This window comes from Mirounga leonina, unplaced genomic scaffold, assembly GCF_011800145.1.
Source record: "Mirounga leonina isolate KUSES-001 unplaced genomic scaffold, KU_Mleo_1.0 Mir_114, whole genome shotgun sequence".
NCBI lineage: Eukaryota > Metazoa > Chordata > Mammalia > Carnivora > Phocidae > Mirounga > Mirounga leonina.
In genome coordinates, this window is record NW_023270265.1 from 1,034,659 (window position 1) to 1,051,812 (window position 17,154).

At 35.8% G+C, this 17,154-nt stretch overlaps 1 protein-coding gene across 6 annotated transcripts in view; it reads right to left on the reverse strand.

The window, feature by feature from the left end:
• MICU1 (mitochondrial calcium uptake 1) overlaps positions 1-17,154 on the reverse strand; it is a 229,590-nt gene that overhangs the window by 105,255 nt on the left and 107,181 nt on the right. For all 6 annotated transcript variants that reach the window (XM_035021375.1, XM_035021351.1, XM_035021361.1 and 3 more), the window contains one exon: positions 4,858-4,972. In XM_035021375.1, coding sequence (XP_034877266.1) covers positions 4,858-4,972 — 115 coding nt within the window. The remainder of the gene's footprint in view (positions 1-4,857; positions 4,973-17,154) is intronic.

Here is a 17,154-nt window from a genome sequence, read left to right on the forward strand (position 1 = left end):
TTTATTAATAAGTAGCTCTTTACTAAATACTTAATATTCTATTTAAAGTGGATGCTAGGGGCACTTGGGTGGCTCAGTCGTTAAGCGTCTGCCTTTAGCTCAGGTCATGATCCCAGGGTCCTGGGATCGAGCCCCCACATCGGGCTCTCTGCTCAGTGGGAAGCCTGCTTCTCCCTCTCCCACTCCCACTCCCTCTGCTTGTGTTCCCTCTCTCGCTGTGTCTCTGTCAAATAAATAAAATCTCTAAAAAAAAAGACGTGGATGCTAAGGCTCATATAGAAAATTCAAGTTAATCCATCAAATCTGATCACAGAGATACGTTATAAAGCAACAGAATGTGTGAATTAGGAATAAAGGGGGGGAAACAAATACATAAATTCTAAATTAGAAGAAGCCAAGCTTATATGGAAATTGATTAATTTAAAAACATGTTTTCCTCATTCTATAGAATGTTAAATATTGATAAGTGCCAAGGAGAAAAAATAAAGCAGGAAAGGGTAAAGTTTAGGGGGTATGTATGTTTAAGTGTCTGTGTGCGTGGCAGTGTTTAAAACATTTAAAGGTGTTGAAAAATGTTCAGATAGGCAGAAGAGGGACCCCATTATCCAAAGCATATACAGAGAAGAGTGAGAAATTCATGCCACTGCTGGTTATAAACACAGGATATTGCTGCCAAATTGCTTGTTATTCTTGGTGTGTGTCCAAGATAGTCTTGTTGAGCTAAAAATCAAACTTCTAAAAAGTTTAAATAAGAAGAACTGACTCTATTTAATAGGTGAAATTACATGCTTTTTAAATATTTATTTATATAACATGCATTTTAAAGAAAAGCTTCTTCCTTCCTTCCCTTTCTATTTATTATTTTTTAAATTTTATTTTATTGTTATGTTAATCACCATACATTACATCATTAGTTTTTGATGCAGTGTTCCATGATTCATTGTTTGCGTATCACCCAGTGCTCCACGCAATATGTGCCCTCTTTAATACGCATCACCAGGCTAACCCATCCCCCCACCCTCTTTCTTTCTTTTTTAAATAAAGGTATCCAGCTTTATTTTACATCGTTGCCTACTCTTTTTTTTTCTTTTAAAGTAAGTCCTATGCCCAATGTGGGGTTCGAACTCATGACCACAAGATCAACTTGCATATGCTTCACTGACTGAGTCAGTCAAGCACCTCAGAAAAGCAGCTTTCTTGTTTTTATTTTTAGGAGAAGTAATTATAAATCGAGAAGGGAAATGAATGATTTGCCATATATAGCTGTCAAGTTTTATTTTAGACAACATAGTAGAGCTTTTAAAGTACGTGAAGGTCCCAAATGTCAATCCATTTGGGCAGAGAGTTCATATTCTTCAAAATGATGGCAATTTCTTGAACACTACTGAGTCCATCAATTTTGGAAAAAACCCAGCTACTTAGAAATATGACAGTCTTGCATTGTCTGGGTTATGCTGTTTTACATTGCTTTGCTGATTTTGTATTGGAAATCATCAGGACAGCCCCTGTTGTCCACCAGAGTAACAGATTAATGAATATGCTAATGCATGTCTCCTCATCCCAAACCACTCTTTGGCAAATCTTTTGGTGCTTAAAGAATTGCATTCTCTCCTGCAGGATGATTTGGGACATTTAGCGTGCCTAGATTGTAATGAAATCTTGTTAACCACAAGGAAGATGATCCACTGAGAGCCTCATTTCCTATCATCCTAGCAGCAAGCTAGGACATGGGAAAGAACTGATCTCAGTATAATTCCTGTGACACATTTTCCCCATGGTTTGCTGGATAAGTGGACAAGGCAATGGGCAACATTCAGATTACAAGAATGCTTGAACTGCCCGTTATCTATAGGAGAGTTTATGACCAACCTTCCCACAGCCAGCCGGAGAGAAAGAAGAGGCACTGGGTAAGTTATGGCTTATCACTGCTAAACATGTGAGCACAGACGTAAAGCCAATCAACAGGAGCCTAGATGCTGCGGTTGGCCTGAGTTCAAACCCTGAATCATCTACTTACTCTGGGACTTGGAGCAAATTTTTTGTATGTAACCCTCTGTATGCCTCAATTTCCTCATCTGTAAAATGAAGAAAATAATAGTACAAACATTATAAGGTTGATGTGAGGAAAATGTATGTGTAATTGAAGTCCCCAAAGAGAAGAAAGAGAAGAAAAAGTATCTCAAGAAATAATGGCTGAATTTTTTCCAAACTGGATGAAAATTATAAACCCACAGATCTAAAAAGTTAAAGAACCCCAAGACAGGAAACATGAAGAATGTTACGTCAAGGCACATAATAACACAAATGAAACAAACAAAAAACTCTGCCCCAAACTAGGGCAGTGGCTCTCAACCAGGGATGATTCCTTTCCATCCCCAACCCCCAGGGGGTATTTTGCAATCCTGAAGACATTTTTTATTGTCACAACTGAGAGAGGGGAACAGGTGTGTTACTGGAATCTAGTGGGTAGAAACCTGGAATGTTGCTAATAAACCTCTTACAATGCACAGGACAGCCCCCACAACAATAAATCATCCTGCCACAAATATTAATAGTGCTAAGGTTAAGAAACACTAGAGGCATTTAATAATCAAAATGCTTAAAACCACTGATATAAAGAGAAAATCTAAAATCATATCCTTATTGTATTTTCTCATTCCTGACAATACAAAAAGTACAGTTGATCCTTGAACAGCACAGGTTTGAACTGTGGAGGGTCCACTTACATGTGAATTTTTTTGGACACAGTACAGTACTATAAATGTATTTTCTCTTTCTTATGATTGTATTAATAACATTTTCTTTTCTACCTTACTTTAAGAATACAGTAAACAACACATGTAGCATACAAAATATGTGCTCATTGAATTTATGTTATCAGTAAGGTATCCAGTCAACTCTAGGCTATTAGTACTTAGTTTGGGGGGAATCAAAAGTTATATACAGATTTTCAACTGTGGGGGGAGGGAGAAGTATCAGCACCCTTGACCCCAGCGTTGTTCAAGGGTCAACTGTATGTGATATTGTAATACTAAGCCCTTTTTGTAAATCACCCACCATGTTTAAGCTAGGAGCTGACCACCAAAAGTAAAGGTGCCTGGACCGGTAACAGGACTGAGTACTGGATGTAAGTTAAAATCTCATTTCAGCTTAATAAACATTTACAGGGACTACTGCCATTGTATATAGTATATATCAGTACAATTCTCCAAGTTGGTCTCTTCATTTAATGCAGTAATCTTTCTGACACATCATGCCTATTGAATGCAAATTCTATTCAAAGTCACAAAAAAGGCTTAAAAACTCCTACCAGTTCTGCTGGGGTTTTCTTAATGACAAGGTTTATGGATCTTTTAAAATCAGATATGAAATGGCATTTTGTCATAGGATATCAAGAATAAAAACCCAGGCAGATTATATACCTACTAAATACTAGGCACTGAACTAGGAACTTTATATTCATGATCTCATAGTCCTCAAATAAGTAATTTGGGTTTGGTATTATTGCCACCTTCATTTTGCAAACAAAACAGATGAACAAGTTCACTGACTTGCCCCTAATCACAAAGCTAAGAAGTGGTGGGGCCAGGATTTGAACTGAAGTCTATTTTGGAAAACAATGCACTATCAAAATAACAACTAGCTTTAACAATACTCAACTTAAGATCATAAATGTTCTTTTATTTTAGTTCACTATTTTGGATCTTCACAACAAATCTATATATATCTATATTGTTAGAGCACTGGTCCACCACATGAATTTATTCAGACACATTGGTATCCCAAAGACAGCTGTGGTAAGGCATATTAGCCTATATTTCTTCATTTTTCTGTCAACAGAGGGAAGTACGGTAAGAGTGGTCAGAGCTACAACAGGAACTGTGTATTGTGTATGTCATTTATTAAAATCTACCTTAAAGTTTTATCTTTATAGATGACTAGTCTACAGAAGGGAAGGAAGAGGCAGTTACTTTTGTTTGATATGTCACACATGAAAGAAACTTCAGAATCACTTCTTTCAAACATACAAATCAGATCTCTTTGGTTCAATTTAGGTAGATTTTTTTTTTAATTTTATTTATTTATTTGACAGAGAGAGAGGGAGAGAGAGAGCACGTGCACAAGCAGGGGGAGTGGCAGGCAGAGGCAGAGGGAGAAGCAGACTCCCCACAGAGCAGGGAGCCCAACTCGGGGTTCGATCCCAGGACCCTGGGAGCATGACCTGAGCAGAAGGCAGACATTAACCAACTGAGGCACCCAGGTGCCCCAAGTTAGGTAGATACACAGAAAGCTAGAAACATACATTTTTTTTGGTTTGTTTTTCTGAATGGTTAGGAAAAAAAGCCATGTAGAGTAGCATACTTACCAACCAAATGGTTTAGCTTTAAAAAATCAGCAATTCATCAGTGCTCTAAATGAGTCAAATTGAATTTTGTGCTTTAAGGAGTAATGCTCTAAGATTCAAAAGTGAATATTCAACACAATTAGAAAAACTGAGCCAATTTTCTTCTTTAGTGGAGAAATGATAGATCAATATGTTTTTTAATTGGGAAGTAGAAACATTAATAAAGTCTATACAATGAATAATCTAGTTTCACAGAATACAAGGGCTTCAAACACTTAAAGGAAGATTTGACTTCACAGTTGTTTTTTTCTTAACTTTACCTTGATACTTCATTTTTCTTCCTCTTTCGCAGGTGGTTCTATATACAAGTTACACAGAATTCAAACAAATGAAATTATATGTAACTTATAATTCATTAACTCTACAAACATGCTTTATTTCCCCCTCCAATCAGCTTTTTCAGAGTTCTGTATGCTCCCTATAAACAATTAAAAAGAAGAGTTTATACTTACTAGAAAGAACAGTTGTAAGGAAAATGTAGTCTGAAAAGGATATGAGTCCACATTCTCCAAGGGTGTAAAATATACTGCCTTCGTCAGCAAATTTTTCTCGTTCCTGGGCAATTTTCTATTAAATACATGGGTCCCCCAAAGAGATAAAAAGAAGACATAGCAGAATGAGAACACAGATCATTAGAGATGAATCACCATTTATGTGATAGTTTTACACTACTTATCATAAGCAATTCTCTGATGGCCATTCCAAATTAATGGATCCTTTACAGTTTCCAAGATGATTAAAATTATAAGACAAAAGATGATTTTGCTTATTTCAAAACTGGCTTAAAATGAACACTAGAAAATAATTTCAATTTTATGAACTCCTGCTATTTGACATATACTGGTCCACTTCGGACTGGTTTTGTTTCTTGGGTTTAAAAACAATCCGCCTGAATTGTTGAATGACTATCTTTTACACCTGAAACTAATATAATACACTATGTTAACTATACTGGAATTAAAATAAAAACTTCAAAAAAATAAAAAAATAAAAACAATCCACCTTTTTCTAAAGAGGCATATAAAGTAGAAAAAAAAAAACAAAAACAAAACAACAAAAGAAACAAAAAAAACCCCCAAAATAAAATCAGTACAATTTGCCCAAAAGAAGTCAGTTTATTGCCTAAGAAAAACTATACCACTCGTGATCAGAAATGAAGAGGTAAGCAACTATTTTCAAGGACCACACAAATGCTCAGATAAATAAATTCTAAAATACTAATTTTAATTTTTACCTTAGGATCCCCAAGAATCTTAGGTTTGGAATGTAGGACAGTTTGCAGAGCAAACAGCACCTCTGAAAGATAATGGCAAATCAAGACATGCACACTAAGATTTAGGCATGATTTAATTTAGTTGTATTTATTGATACCTTGCCGAAGGTTCCTAAGTTTCAGCTATTTCATGAAACTCTCCTAAAACTTACATTTTATTCTAAGTGTATATTAATTTTTGCTTAATCTATAAAACTCACAAAGAGTTGATTCTTAGCCTTAGTAATGGCCTGTCTGCCAAGTGGTGTCCTCCTGTGTGTTTAAGCAAAGCTACCTTTTTTCTGAATTTCTAGCCAAATGATAAACTTAGTGGTGACATTGAAGATATTTTCAAAAACTGAAAAGGATCCACCAAAGAGTTAGACTTGGAACTAATTTCCGTAAGTTCTGGACCAACTAAAAACAGTCAAGGAATTATTCTGGGTACCAAAAATAGAAATAGGAGGTTTTAAGAACCCAAACCAACAAAGAGCAATCAAAGTAATAATGTCATGCAAGCACAAAATAAGAAGCAGCATTGCAAACATAACCTCAGGAGGAGTATCATGAAAACTAAACCAACAAGCACCACCACACCAGCATCCAGGTACACAACTATCCAATAGGTTACCTCTGTCTAGTGAAGATCCCATCATACATCACAAAAGAAAGAAAACTAGTTAACCAATTGAAAATACAAGTACTAAATGAATCATCATGGTCTTCTTAATAAACCTATCCAAAATAGCCTGTATTGGGTATTTGCTTATTCATAAGAAACGGTAAGCATAAACAGGTAAAAAGTCCACAGTTGAATGCTAACAAAGCAGTGAGGTTCTGATGGCACATTCTAGTTAGGAAAGGACTTCCTTGACTCATCTGTGGTGGACAGAAAGCATGGTTCTGTTTGACAGCATTTAGAGATTACTTCTCTGAACTGACAACAAAAATGAGCACATAGTCCAATGTGTTCAAATTAAGGTTAGATCTCCTATCACACTTGATCTTCTACCAAGAGATTGAACACAAATTTCAAAGAAAAAAAAAGGCTACTGGAAGAGAACTAAAGCAGCAAAGCCTTTCACTGGAAAGTTAACATTTTAATTTCTCAAAAAAGGGAAATAAATGGTTACATTTTTTACATTATCCAAGATACCGCAAAAATAAAGTATGTAAGAAAAATTACATAAAATGAGAACAGGCTCCCACAGGCATAACATTACTAGCTAGAACAATAAATATGTATAAAAGCTGAGTGCTTTGTATTAATTATGTAATGATTGCACAGAGAGATTGCCATAAGCCAATAAAATAAATATTGGGATCCAGAAGTTGAGAAACACACAAAAGTCTTAAAGACAGAGTGAAAAGAGGCAACTAAGACAAAGAAGCATATCTAACAGTATTTTTTTTCTAACAATCATCTGGACTATGCTACTGTTCCAAAGATGACAAAAAGATAAATCTAATTCTGTTGGTAACTTTTAATTTTGATATAATTTCAAACTCAGAAAAGTGGAAAGATCAATATAAGAAATTAACATATACTTTTTTCCTCTTATGCTTTTTACCCACATTCACCAATAGTTTACATATTACCTTAGTTGCTTCATTTTATATAAATATTCTTTTATACCTCTGAGAGTTCAATACACATGTCCCTTTACATTTAAATACTTCACTATATACTTCCTATGAACAGACATTCTCTTACATACCACAGTATAAATTTAATAAAACCAGAATATTTAATACTGATACATACTATTATCTAATCCAGTCTTTTAAATGTAGTTAACTATTTTTTTTTTTTTTTAAAGATTTTATTTGAGAGAGAGAGCACATGAGACGGGAGGGTCAGAGGGAGAAGCAGACTCCCCGCCGAGCAGGGAGCCCGATGCAGGACTCGATCCAGGGACTCCAGGATCATGACCTGAGCTGAAGGCAGTCGCTTAACCAACTGAGCCACCCAGGCGCCCCAAATGTAGTTAACTATTAAAAAAATTTCCTTTCTAACGATTTTTGCCCCAGCCCAAGATGGAATCCACAATCATAAGTGGCATTAATTCTCATGTCTCTTCAACCTCTGTAATCCAAAACAGCTTTTTTTTTGCCCTTCTTTATTTTTTCCTTTGGAGGTTTATTGTTATTTTTGATCATAGAAAAATATATGTAACATAAATTCACCATTTTAACCATACAATATGTGGGCCTTTGGGTTTTGCCTTCATGCACATGTCTTCTAGGTTCAACCATGTTGAAGCATCCACTTAGTACTTCATTTCTTTTAATCACCAAATAATATTCCATTGGATACATACCACGATTTGTTTGTCCATTCATCCATTTAAGGATATTTGGGGTGTTTTGAGCTTTTGGCTCTTGAGAACAGTACTACTGTGAACATTCATGTGCAAGTATTTGTTTGACTATCTGCTTTCAATTCTTTTGGGTATGTGCCTAGGAGTAGAACTGCTGGGTCACACCATAACTCTATGTCGAAGTTTTTGAGGAATGGCCAAAATGTTTCTCAGAGCGGCTGCACCATTTTACATTACTACTACCAAAGTACAAAGGCTCTAATTTCTCTACACCATCATTAACACTTAACTTCCTTTTTTAAAAAAAATTAGAGCCAGGGCTCCTAGTTCGTTAAGCGGCTGCCTTCAACTCAGGTCTTGATCTCAGAGTCCTGGGATCAGCCCTGCGTTGGGCTCCCTGCTCAGTGGGGAGTCTGCTTCTCCCTCTCCCCCCTCCCCCTGCTCATGCTCTCTAATAAATAAAAAAAATCTTAAAAAACTATATTGCTATTCTAGTGAGTGTGAAGTGGTATTTCACTGTGGTTTCATTTACTTGTCCTTTTGTTACTGAGTTGTAAAAGTTCTTTATATATGCCTTTTTTTTTTTTTTTTTTTTAGCTCTTCATATACTCTGTATACAAACCTGTATCAGGTATGATTTGCAAAAGTTTTCTCCATTCTGTTCATTGCCTTTCTACTACCTTGATAGTGTCCTTTGATGCACTAAGGGCTTAAATATTGAAGTTCAATTTGCTTGTGCTTTTGATGTCGTATCTAAGACTCCAACACCAAATCCAAGTTTATGAAGATTTACTCCTATGTTTCTTCTAACACTTTGGTAGTTTTAGCTTTTACATTTAGGTTATTGATCCATTTTGAGTTAATTTTTGTATGTACTGTGAAGTAGGGATCCAACTTCATTCTTTTGCATGTGAATATCCAGTTGACCCCACACTATTTGTGGACAAATATTCTTTCACCACAGAATGGTCTTCACACCTTGTTGAAATCAACTGACTATAAATATGTGGGTTTATTTCTGGGCTCTCAATCTCATTCCATTGATATATATGTCTTTTTTATGCCAATACCATACTGTTTATATTTTTATAATTTTTAAAATTGTGGTAAAATGTACAAAAACTTTTTTAAAGTGTACAACTCAATGGTAGTAGGTGCATTCACAATGTTATGTGACTATCACCACTATCTAGTTCCGGAACTCCTTCCCCATAAAACAGTTACACTCTACTGCCCCACTTCTTCTAGCCCTTAATCTACTTTCTGTCTCTATGGAGTCACCCAGATATTTCATATAAATGGAACCAGTTATTCTGTAGATTACAATTAACATCTTAAATTTACAACCATCTAGTTTGAATTAATACCAACTTAGCTTCAATAATATTAAAACAAACTCTGCTCCTCTAGAGCTCTCTTTAAATATTTTCATAAATTACATCTTTATACAGTGTTCCCATTAACACAGATTTAAAATTATTTTATGCATTTGTCTTTTAAATCACACAGGGGAAAAAAGTAGTTAGAAACCCAAAATACAATCACAATTGGCTTTTATTTACCTGTGTTGTTAGTTACTGGTGTCATTTGTTCATATAGCTTCAAGTTACTATCTAGTGTCTTCATTTCAGCCTTAAGGACTACCCCCCCTTTTAAGATTTTATTTATTTGTCAGAGAGAGCGAGCACGCACAAGCAGGAGGAGTGGCAGGTAGAGCAGGCAAAGGGAGAATCAGGCTCCCTGCTGAGCAAGGAACCCAATGCGAGACTCGATCCCAGGACCCCAGGATCATGACCCAAGTTGAAGGCAGATGCTTAACTCACTGAGCCACCCAGGCATCCCAGGACTCCCATTAGCATTTTTAAAAATAGGGTTAAGTCTACCAGCAACACTTACTTTCACGATTCTTTGTCTTAGTTTTTGACAGCTTGATTATAATGCGTTTAATGGTAGGTATCTGTGAATTTATCCTAGTGTAGATTCACATATTTCATTAATTTATAAAGTTCTCCGCCATTATTTCTTCAAATATTGCTCTCTTCTCTTTCTCCTTGCCTTCTGGAATTCCTATTATACATATGTTGGTACACTTAATGATGTCACAAAGATATCTTAAACTCTGTTCATTTCTCTTTATTCTTTTTTCTCTGTTTCTCACACTGGATAGTATTAATTGACCTAACTTCAAGTTCATGGATTCTCTTTTTTACTGACTGTTCAAATATGCTGTTAGACCTCTTTGGTGAAATTCTCCTTTTGGCTATTGTACTTCTCAGTTTCACAATTTCTACTTGATACCTTTTTGAAATTTCTATCTCTTTGTTGATATTCTCTATTAGTTCATATATCATTCTCCTTGTTTCCTTTGAGTTCTTTTCCTATGGTTCCTTTTAGGTCATTGAGTATATTTAAGACAATTGATTTAAAGTCTGTAGTAAGTGTAATGTTTGAGCTTTCCCATTTCTTTTTTTTCCTGTGAAATGGACCATACATTATTCTTTGAAAGCAAAATTTGTTGCTGAAAACTGGACATTTTGTATATTATAATGTGGTAACTCTGAAAATCAGATCATTCCTCTTCTCAGGGTTTGTTGCTGCGGCTTGTGTGGGTTGTAGTTATTTCTTTAGTGACTTTTCTTTTTTCTTTTTTAAAGATTTTATTTATTTATTTGAGAGAGAGAATGAGATAGAGAGAGAGAGAGCATGAGACGGGGGAGGGTCAGAGGGAGAAGCAGACTCCCTGCCAAACAGGGAGCCCAATGTGGGACTCGATCCTGGGACTCCAGGATCATGACCTGAGCCAAAGGCAGTCGCTTAACCAACTGAGCCACCCAGGCGCCCTCTTTAGTGACTTTTCTAAATTCTTTTTGTAAATATTGTATGCTTTCTCAAGCATGGTCACTTAGGTCTCTGTTCCATTATCTTAGTGGTCAGCTAGTGATTTAACAGAGATTTCCTTAAATTCCTGGAGCCAAAGATGTGTGTGTGGTATACTTTCCATGTTTTTGCAGGTTGGCTCTGTGTTAGGGATTCTCTCAATGCTTAGCCATTGTTTAAAAATCTGCCTTTGCCTTCATTTCTTGCTTGCATAGACTGCCTCTGCCTTCACTTCTTGCTTGCATAGAAGCTAAAAGGCAACCAGAGGTGAAAGCTTAGGGTTGGCAAAGATTTCCTCTAAGTATTCATTCAGCTCTGGACATGCAAGGCCTTGCAGATTCCTCAGTATATGGGGTAGCACTTCAAAGTCCTTATTCTCTCGCTATCTTCAGCTGCAGCCTCTTCATTCCCAGGCTTTTTGGTTTGTTTGCTGCTTGTCTCGGGCTGCTGTGGCTAGTATACTTAACTTTAAATGCTTTGGACAAATGCCACTTGGGAGGCCACCCCAGTTCTAAGAAAGTTCCAATGTAGGCAAAACAAAGGCAAGCCCACAAGCTGATTCCTCATTGACCAGACAAGTCAATGCCCACATCCATTATTTTCCAAGAAGGTCTACACTGCTTATTCTGGCACAAGCAAGCTGTACCAGGAATGGTTTATGGCTCCATTGTGCTGGTGAGTGGGGAAATGGTCATCAAGTAAGTAACGCCACAACTTTATCTTACCAAATTTTAGCATCTTCTTTCTTCTTTAAGCATTCCCCTGGTTGTTTAAAGTCTTTGATTACATTCCAGAGATCTGAAAAAGTTGATTGATAGTTTTTGCCAGCTTACCAACTGTCTTAGTGGAGAGATGTAGTTTTGGAGTCACCTACTCTGCCATTTTTTTTTTTTTAAATCTCTTTGCACTTTTTTGACCTTGAAAGATTTGAAAGTGAATTATACTAAAGAATTATACTGAAGAATATCCCTCAACTTAAATTAGGCTGATGCTTCCTCATGATTACATTCTTATCTATTATAAACTATGAATTCATATTGGTATCTCTAATTTCACTCTAATACTATGGGGTACAATGTAGTCTTACCCCATACATACTTGTTATTCCCTTCTCCAACAGGAAGAAACCTGGTTCCCATTATCTTCAATACAGTTACTTAAGCTTAGAATATACAGAGAGTAGTTTCGCAATTGTTAATGATGTCTGCAAAAAACAAACACAGCAACTAGAATTCAGTATCTGTTTCGTTTTAAATAAAATCTACTTTTGGTAGAATGCACAAATCTAATGATACAAAACAATGAGTTTTATAAATATATATCTGAGTAGCCCACATCCCCATCAAGATATCGAACATTTCCACTGGAAACATTTCCAGTGTTTCTTTTATGCCCCTCCACATTTAATTCCCAAGATATTTTTATACCATTGATTGGTTTTGCCTCTTCTAGAAGTTCTTATAAATGGTATCACAAATGCATACTCTTTGGTGTACAGCTTCTTTAGTTCAGCATAATGTTGGAGAGAATCATTCATACTGTATTTTTCAGTAGTTCATTCATTTTTATTGCAGAGAAAGAAGTCTATTAGTCATCAATAAAATAAAAGTGAAATTATTTTATTTTTTAAAAGAGATTTTCTTTTTTAAAATTTATTTTATTTTATTTATTTGACAGAGAGAGACACAGCAAGAGAGGCAAAACAAGTAAGGGGAGTGGGAGAGGGAGAAGCAGGCCCCCCGCAGAGCAGGGAGCCCGAAGCGGGGCTCGATCCCAGCACCCTGGGATCATGACCTGAGCCAAACGCAGTTGCCTAATGAATGAGCCACCCAGGTGCCCCTAAAAGTGAAATTATTATAATTTGTGTATAATCATTATGCACACATATTATTCATTCCTTTATGGATAAACACAGGCTCCTTTCAGTTGTTGGCTATTTTGACTTTCCTCAAAGTTGCTGTACATTTTTTACTCATACCATCAACGTATGAGAGTTCCAGTTACTCCACATCATTGCCAACTTTTGTGTTGCCAGTCTTTTTCATTTTAGCCATTTGAGTGGGTACGTAGTAGGATCTCATTGTAGTTTTATTGTGCATTTCCTTGCTGGCCAATGTTGTTGAGCATTCTCTATTTATTGGAAATTATGTATTTGCAAAACCGAAGTCTTTTGCCCTTTTTAATTGGGGTTGTTTTGTTTTGTTTATCACTATCATCATATGTCCTGGATATGAAGCTCTTTTCATGGAGCCTGACCTGGGTAGCCTAGTGATTCTTGCCTGCTATTATTCACATTCTTATGTAGACCTAGTTCCCTTCCACAATGAATCAGGGTTGGTCTGTATGACCAGCAGAAGACAGCTTAAGTCATAATGTCTGACTTCTGAGGCTAGGTCATAAAAGGCATAAAAGGCACATTGCTCTGTTGGAGAGAAGCCAGCTGTCATTTGATAAGAACACTCAGGGGGTGCCTGGGTGGCTCAGATGGTTAAGCATCTGCCTTCGGCTCGGGTCATGATCCCAGGGTCCTGGGATCGAGCCCCGCATCTGCTTCTCCCTCTCCCTCTGCTGCTTCCCCTGCTTGTGCTTTCTCTCTCTGTCAAATAAATAAATAAAATCTTTAAAAAAAGAAAGAAAGAAAGAAAAGAACACTCAGGCAGGACTGTGGAGAGCCTACAGGGAGAGGATCTGAGGCCTTCCAATAATAGTCAGTACCAGATATTTTAGTGGGCCAGCTTAGAAATGAGTCTCCCATTCTCAGTCCAGCTAGATGGCTAAGGCTTTAGCTAACCTCTGACTGCAACCTCATGAAAAGCCTGAGTCAGAACCATCTAGACAAACTGCTCCCAAATTCCTTATTCACAGAAAGCATAAGTGACAAGAAATGATTATTACTGTTTTAAGCCACTAAGCTTTGGATTTATTACTCAGCAAAAGATAACAAATATAGTCAAATACATGTATTAAAAATATTTGCTGCTAGTCTGTGGCATATAATTTCTATTTTATCTTAACAATGAAAAGTTTTAAATTTTCATTAAGTCTAATTTTTTTTTCCTTTATGGTTATTGCTTTTTATATGCTAATAAATTTTTGCCTCTCTTTAGTCCATTAAAATAGTCTCATATTTTCTTTTAGAAGCCTTATGGTCATAGATTTTACATTTAGGTCTATGATCTATTCCAAGTAAATTGTGTGTATAGTGAGGGAAGTGGTAGGGTTTATTTTTTTAAAATATAGATATATAGTTGTTTCTATGTTGAAAACACCTTCCTTTCCCCATTTAATTATTTTGGCACCTTTGTTAAAAATTAATGTACCATATAAGTGTGGCTACTTTTTCTATAATATTTGCTGATTTGAGTAGCCCATTTTCTTTTGAAGATCTTTTGATTGCTAACAAAGTGTATGACTATTTTCCAAAGTATAAGTGAACATGAAATTATCTGAATGGTTAAAAACGTAGCTTAAAACTCTGCATGAGATGCATCTGGGGTCAGAGTTTAGGCTTAGCCACCTCCACTATTAGACAGTTGTAAAGTGTGCAGAGATAATAAAGATGACATTGAACATACTTCGATTGTATACTGATTGAGAATTACTACTGGAACATATCTCCATAGGGGCTAAATAAAAATACCTTACAATGCTACTTTAGTTAGTGTGATTTTCTCCAGGAAGGCATCCTTCCTCTAATGCCTTACACAGAATATGTCCATGTTTGCAACCCTCAGTCCTCTAAAGGAGAAAATATTTCTGTTTGTGCAGCTGAATATGAGATCTCTGCTGAACTGAGTAGAGTGATAGGAAGAAGAGGCCAAAAGAAGGCCAAAGTGCTCCATATAAGAAAAGGTTGGGCGCCTGGGTGGCTCAGATGGTTAAGCATCTGCCTTCGGCTCAGGTCATGATCCCAGAGTCCTGGGATCGAGTCCCACATCGGGCTCCCGGCTCAGCGGGGAGCCTGCTTCTCCCTCTGACCCTCTCCCCTCTCATGCTGTTTCTCTCTCGCTTGCTCTCTAAAAATAAAATAAATAAATAAATAAATAAAATCTTTAAAAAAAAAAGAAAAGGTTGAAAACATCTGAAAGACAAGATATAGAAGGAAAAAGGACCCTAGAAAGGTGAAGAAAAAAAGAGAGCAAGGGACATATCAAAGTCAGAAAAAACGGAGGAAAGGGAAAGCATGTATGCACATATGTGTGCATGTGTTTAAGAGAAAGAACAGAGAATGTACATGTTTTGCAAGAGCTCCTTAAAAATGAGAAAGATGTTTAAAGAGGATTTTTAAATTAGCCATGCTTTTCAGCGTGCCCTGTGCAACGTAATCTTCTGATTCTTTCTTAAAGGTCTACATTGTTCTTCCATGCTTCTGGAGTTGTGGTGGGAGTAGAAGGAGAGACAGAGGGAAGTTACATGTATGTTTTTCAAGGCATCCACTTAAAGAGTGGTTCAGGTGCATTTAAGATTATACACCTATTAATTATCTCAAAGAATTTATAAGTGGGTTGAGTATCCACAACTCCAAAGACAATTTTCTTAAAAAAATTCCTGACATTAATCAAAAACTGCCATAAAACTATCAAATCTGATCTCTCAAATTACTTAAAGTTAAGAGAAGAATCAAATAAATATATTAAAATTTGGGAGGAAATAAGAGTTACTACAAAACCAATTTTTAGACTATTTGGTTTTGTATGACTGCTTCTTAGCTGGTCTTTATGAATCAAAGGCCTGATTCTACCATAAATAATATCCTCAAACCAACTAGCCATAGTACAAAGGGAATCTGTGAAAATATAGATATTTAAGTTTGATATTGAATAAAATTTTTAAATTCCCAAAGTATGGTGAAAATGGAAAATCTAGATTCAAGGAAGGAAACTAGAGGGAAGGTTTTGGGTTATTTTTTCTTACTCCGAAGTCTTATCAATGTTTAATTCTGCAAACTGAGAATGTCAAGTAAAATGTTTCTTCACTTAATCTTTTGAATAATGTTTAATCTTTGACTAAATTTTAAGTCATTTTTTTCCTAAGCAAATATCATTTATACACTTTAGGGATGAAATAGGGGCACAGTCCAAGGAAAACATAATCTTCCTTAGCAGATTGGTAATGTTCACTTTCTCTCACTATCTCAGAGGTAGTTATTTGTATCTTTTGTTACTAATGAACATTTATATTATACTAATGAACATATATAATGAATTTTTACAAGGAAAATTTATCATAAATATTTGTATTTAATTCAATATAAGTAGGAAATTCAATGTAAATAATAAACATTAGACAAACTAAAAGGAAGAAATTTCTGTATAAAGAAGTCAAAAGAAGTAGAATATATTCCAAATCTATTGTAAGACCATATAATGGGAGATTAGGTAATATATTAAAATGTAAGTTTAGCCAAAAAATTTATAGTAAGGGTCTAAGAGAAGCTTGTTTTCATCTTAAAGTTACTGAGCAAGGTTGTACCAATTCTTCAGTATATACGGTGAAATAGAACAATGGATATTTTAAAAAGAGATTGTAATTGCAGATACCTTCCAGAGCATTATGCTATTTTATTTTATTACTGTTATTTTAAAATTAAAGTATAGTTGACATACAGTGTTCTATTACTTCCAGGTGTACAACACAGTGATTCAACAATTCTAACCATATTTAGCACATCTTAAAAGTTACATTTCAAGCTCTAGTCAAATCACTTGAATCTCTGAAATTAAGGCTGAAATGCAGAAATGCAGATCAACTGATCAGAATTTACAGACAAATATTACTTCTTTTAAAGAACAAAATTATGCAAAATATTTCAAAGCAATGTGCTCACTGAACTCAAGGGAAATTTAACTGTTTTACTATTCATTTATATGACCTACCCTAAGATCTTATGTTTCAAAATTTAAACCCTAACTAGACTCACTACCATAAAAGATTCAAATTACTGAACTCAAGTAAAAACAAATAAATAAATAACCTCATAGGGTCTTGGTGCTGACCTCAACTCCATCACATCCTGAATCTTTTTATTTTTAGGTAAGCAGAAACACTTAATTAGAAACTTAAAGCAGGGGCACCTGGGTGGCTCAGTCATTAAGCGCCTGCCTTCGGCTCAGGTCATGATCCCAGGGTCCTGGGATCGAGCCCCACATCGGGCTCCCTGCTCGGCGGGAGGCCTGCTTCTCCCTCTCCCACTTCCCCTTGCTTGTGTTCCCTCTCTCACTGTGTCTCTCTCTCTCCTATAAATAAATAAATAAATAAATAAATAAATAAATAAATAAATAAATAAATAAATAAATAAA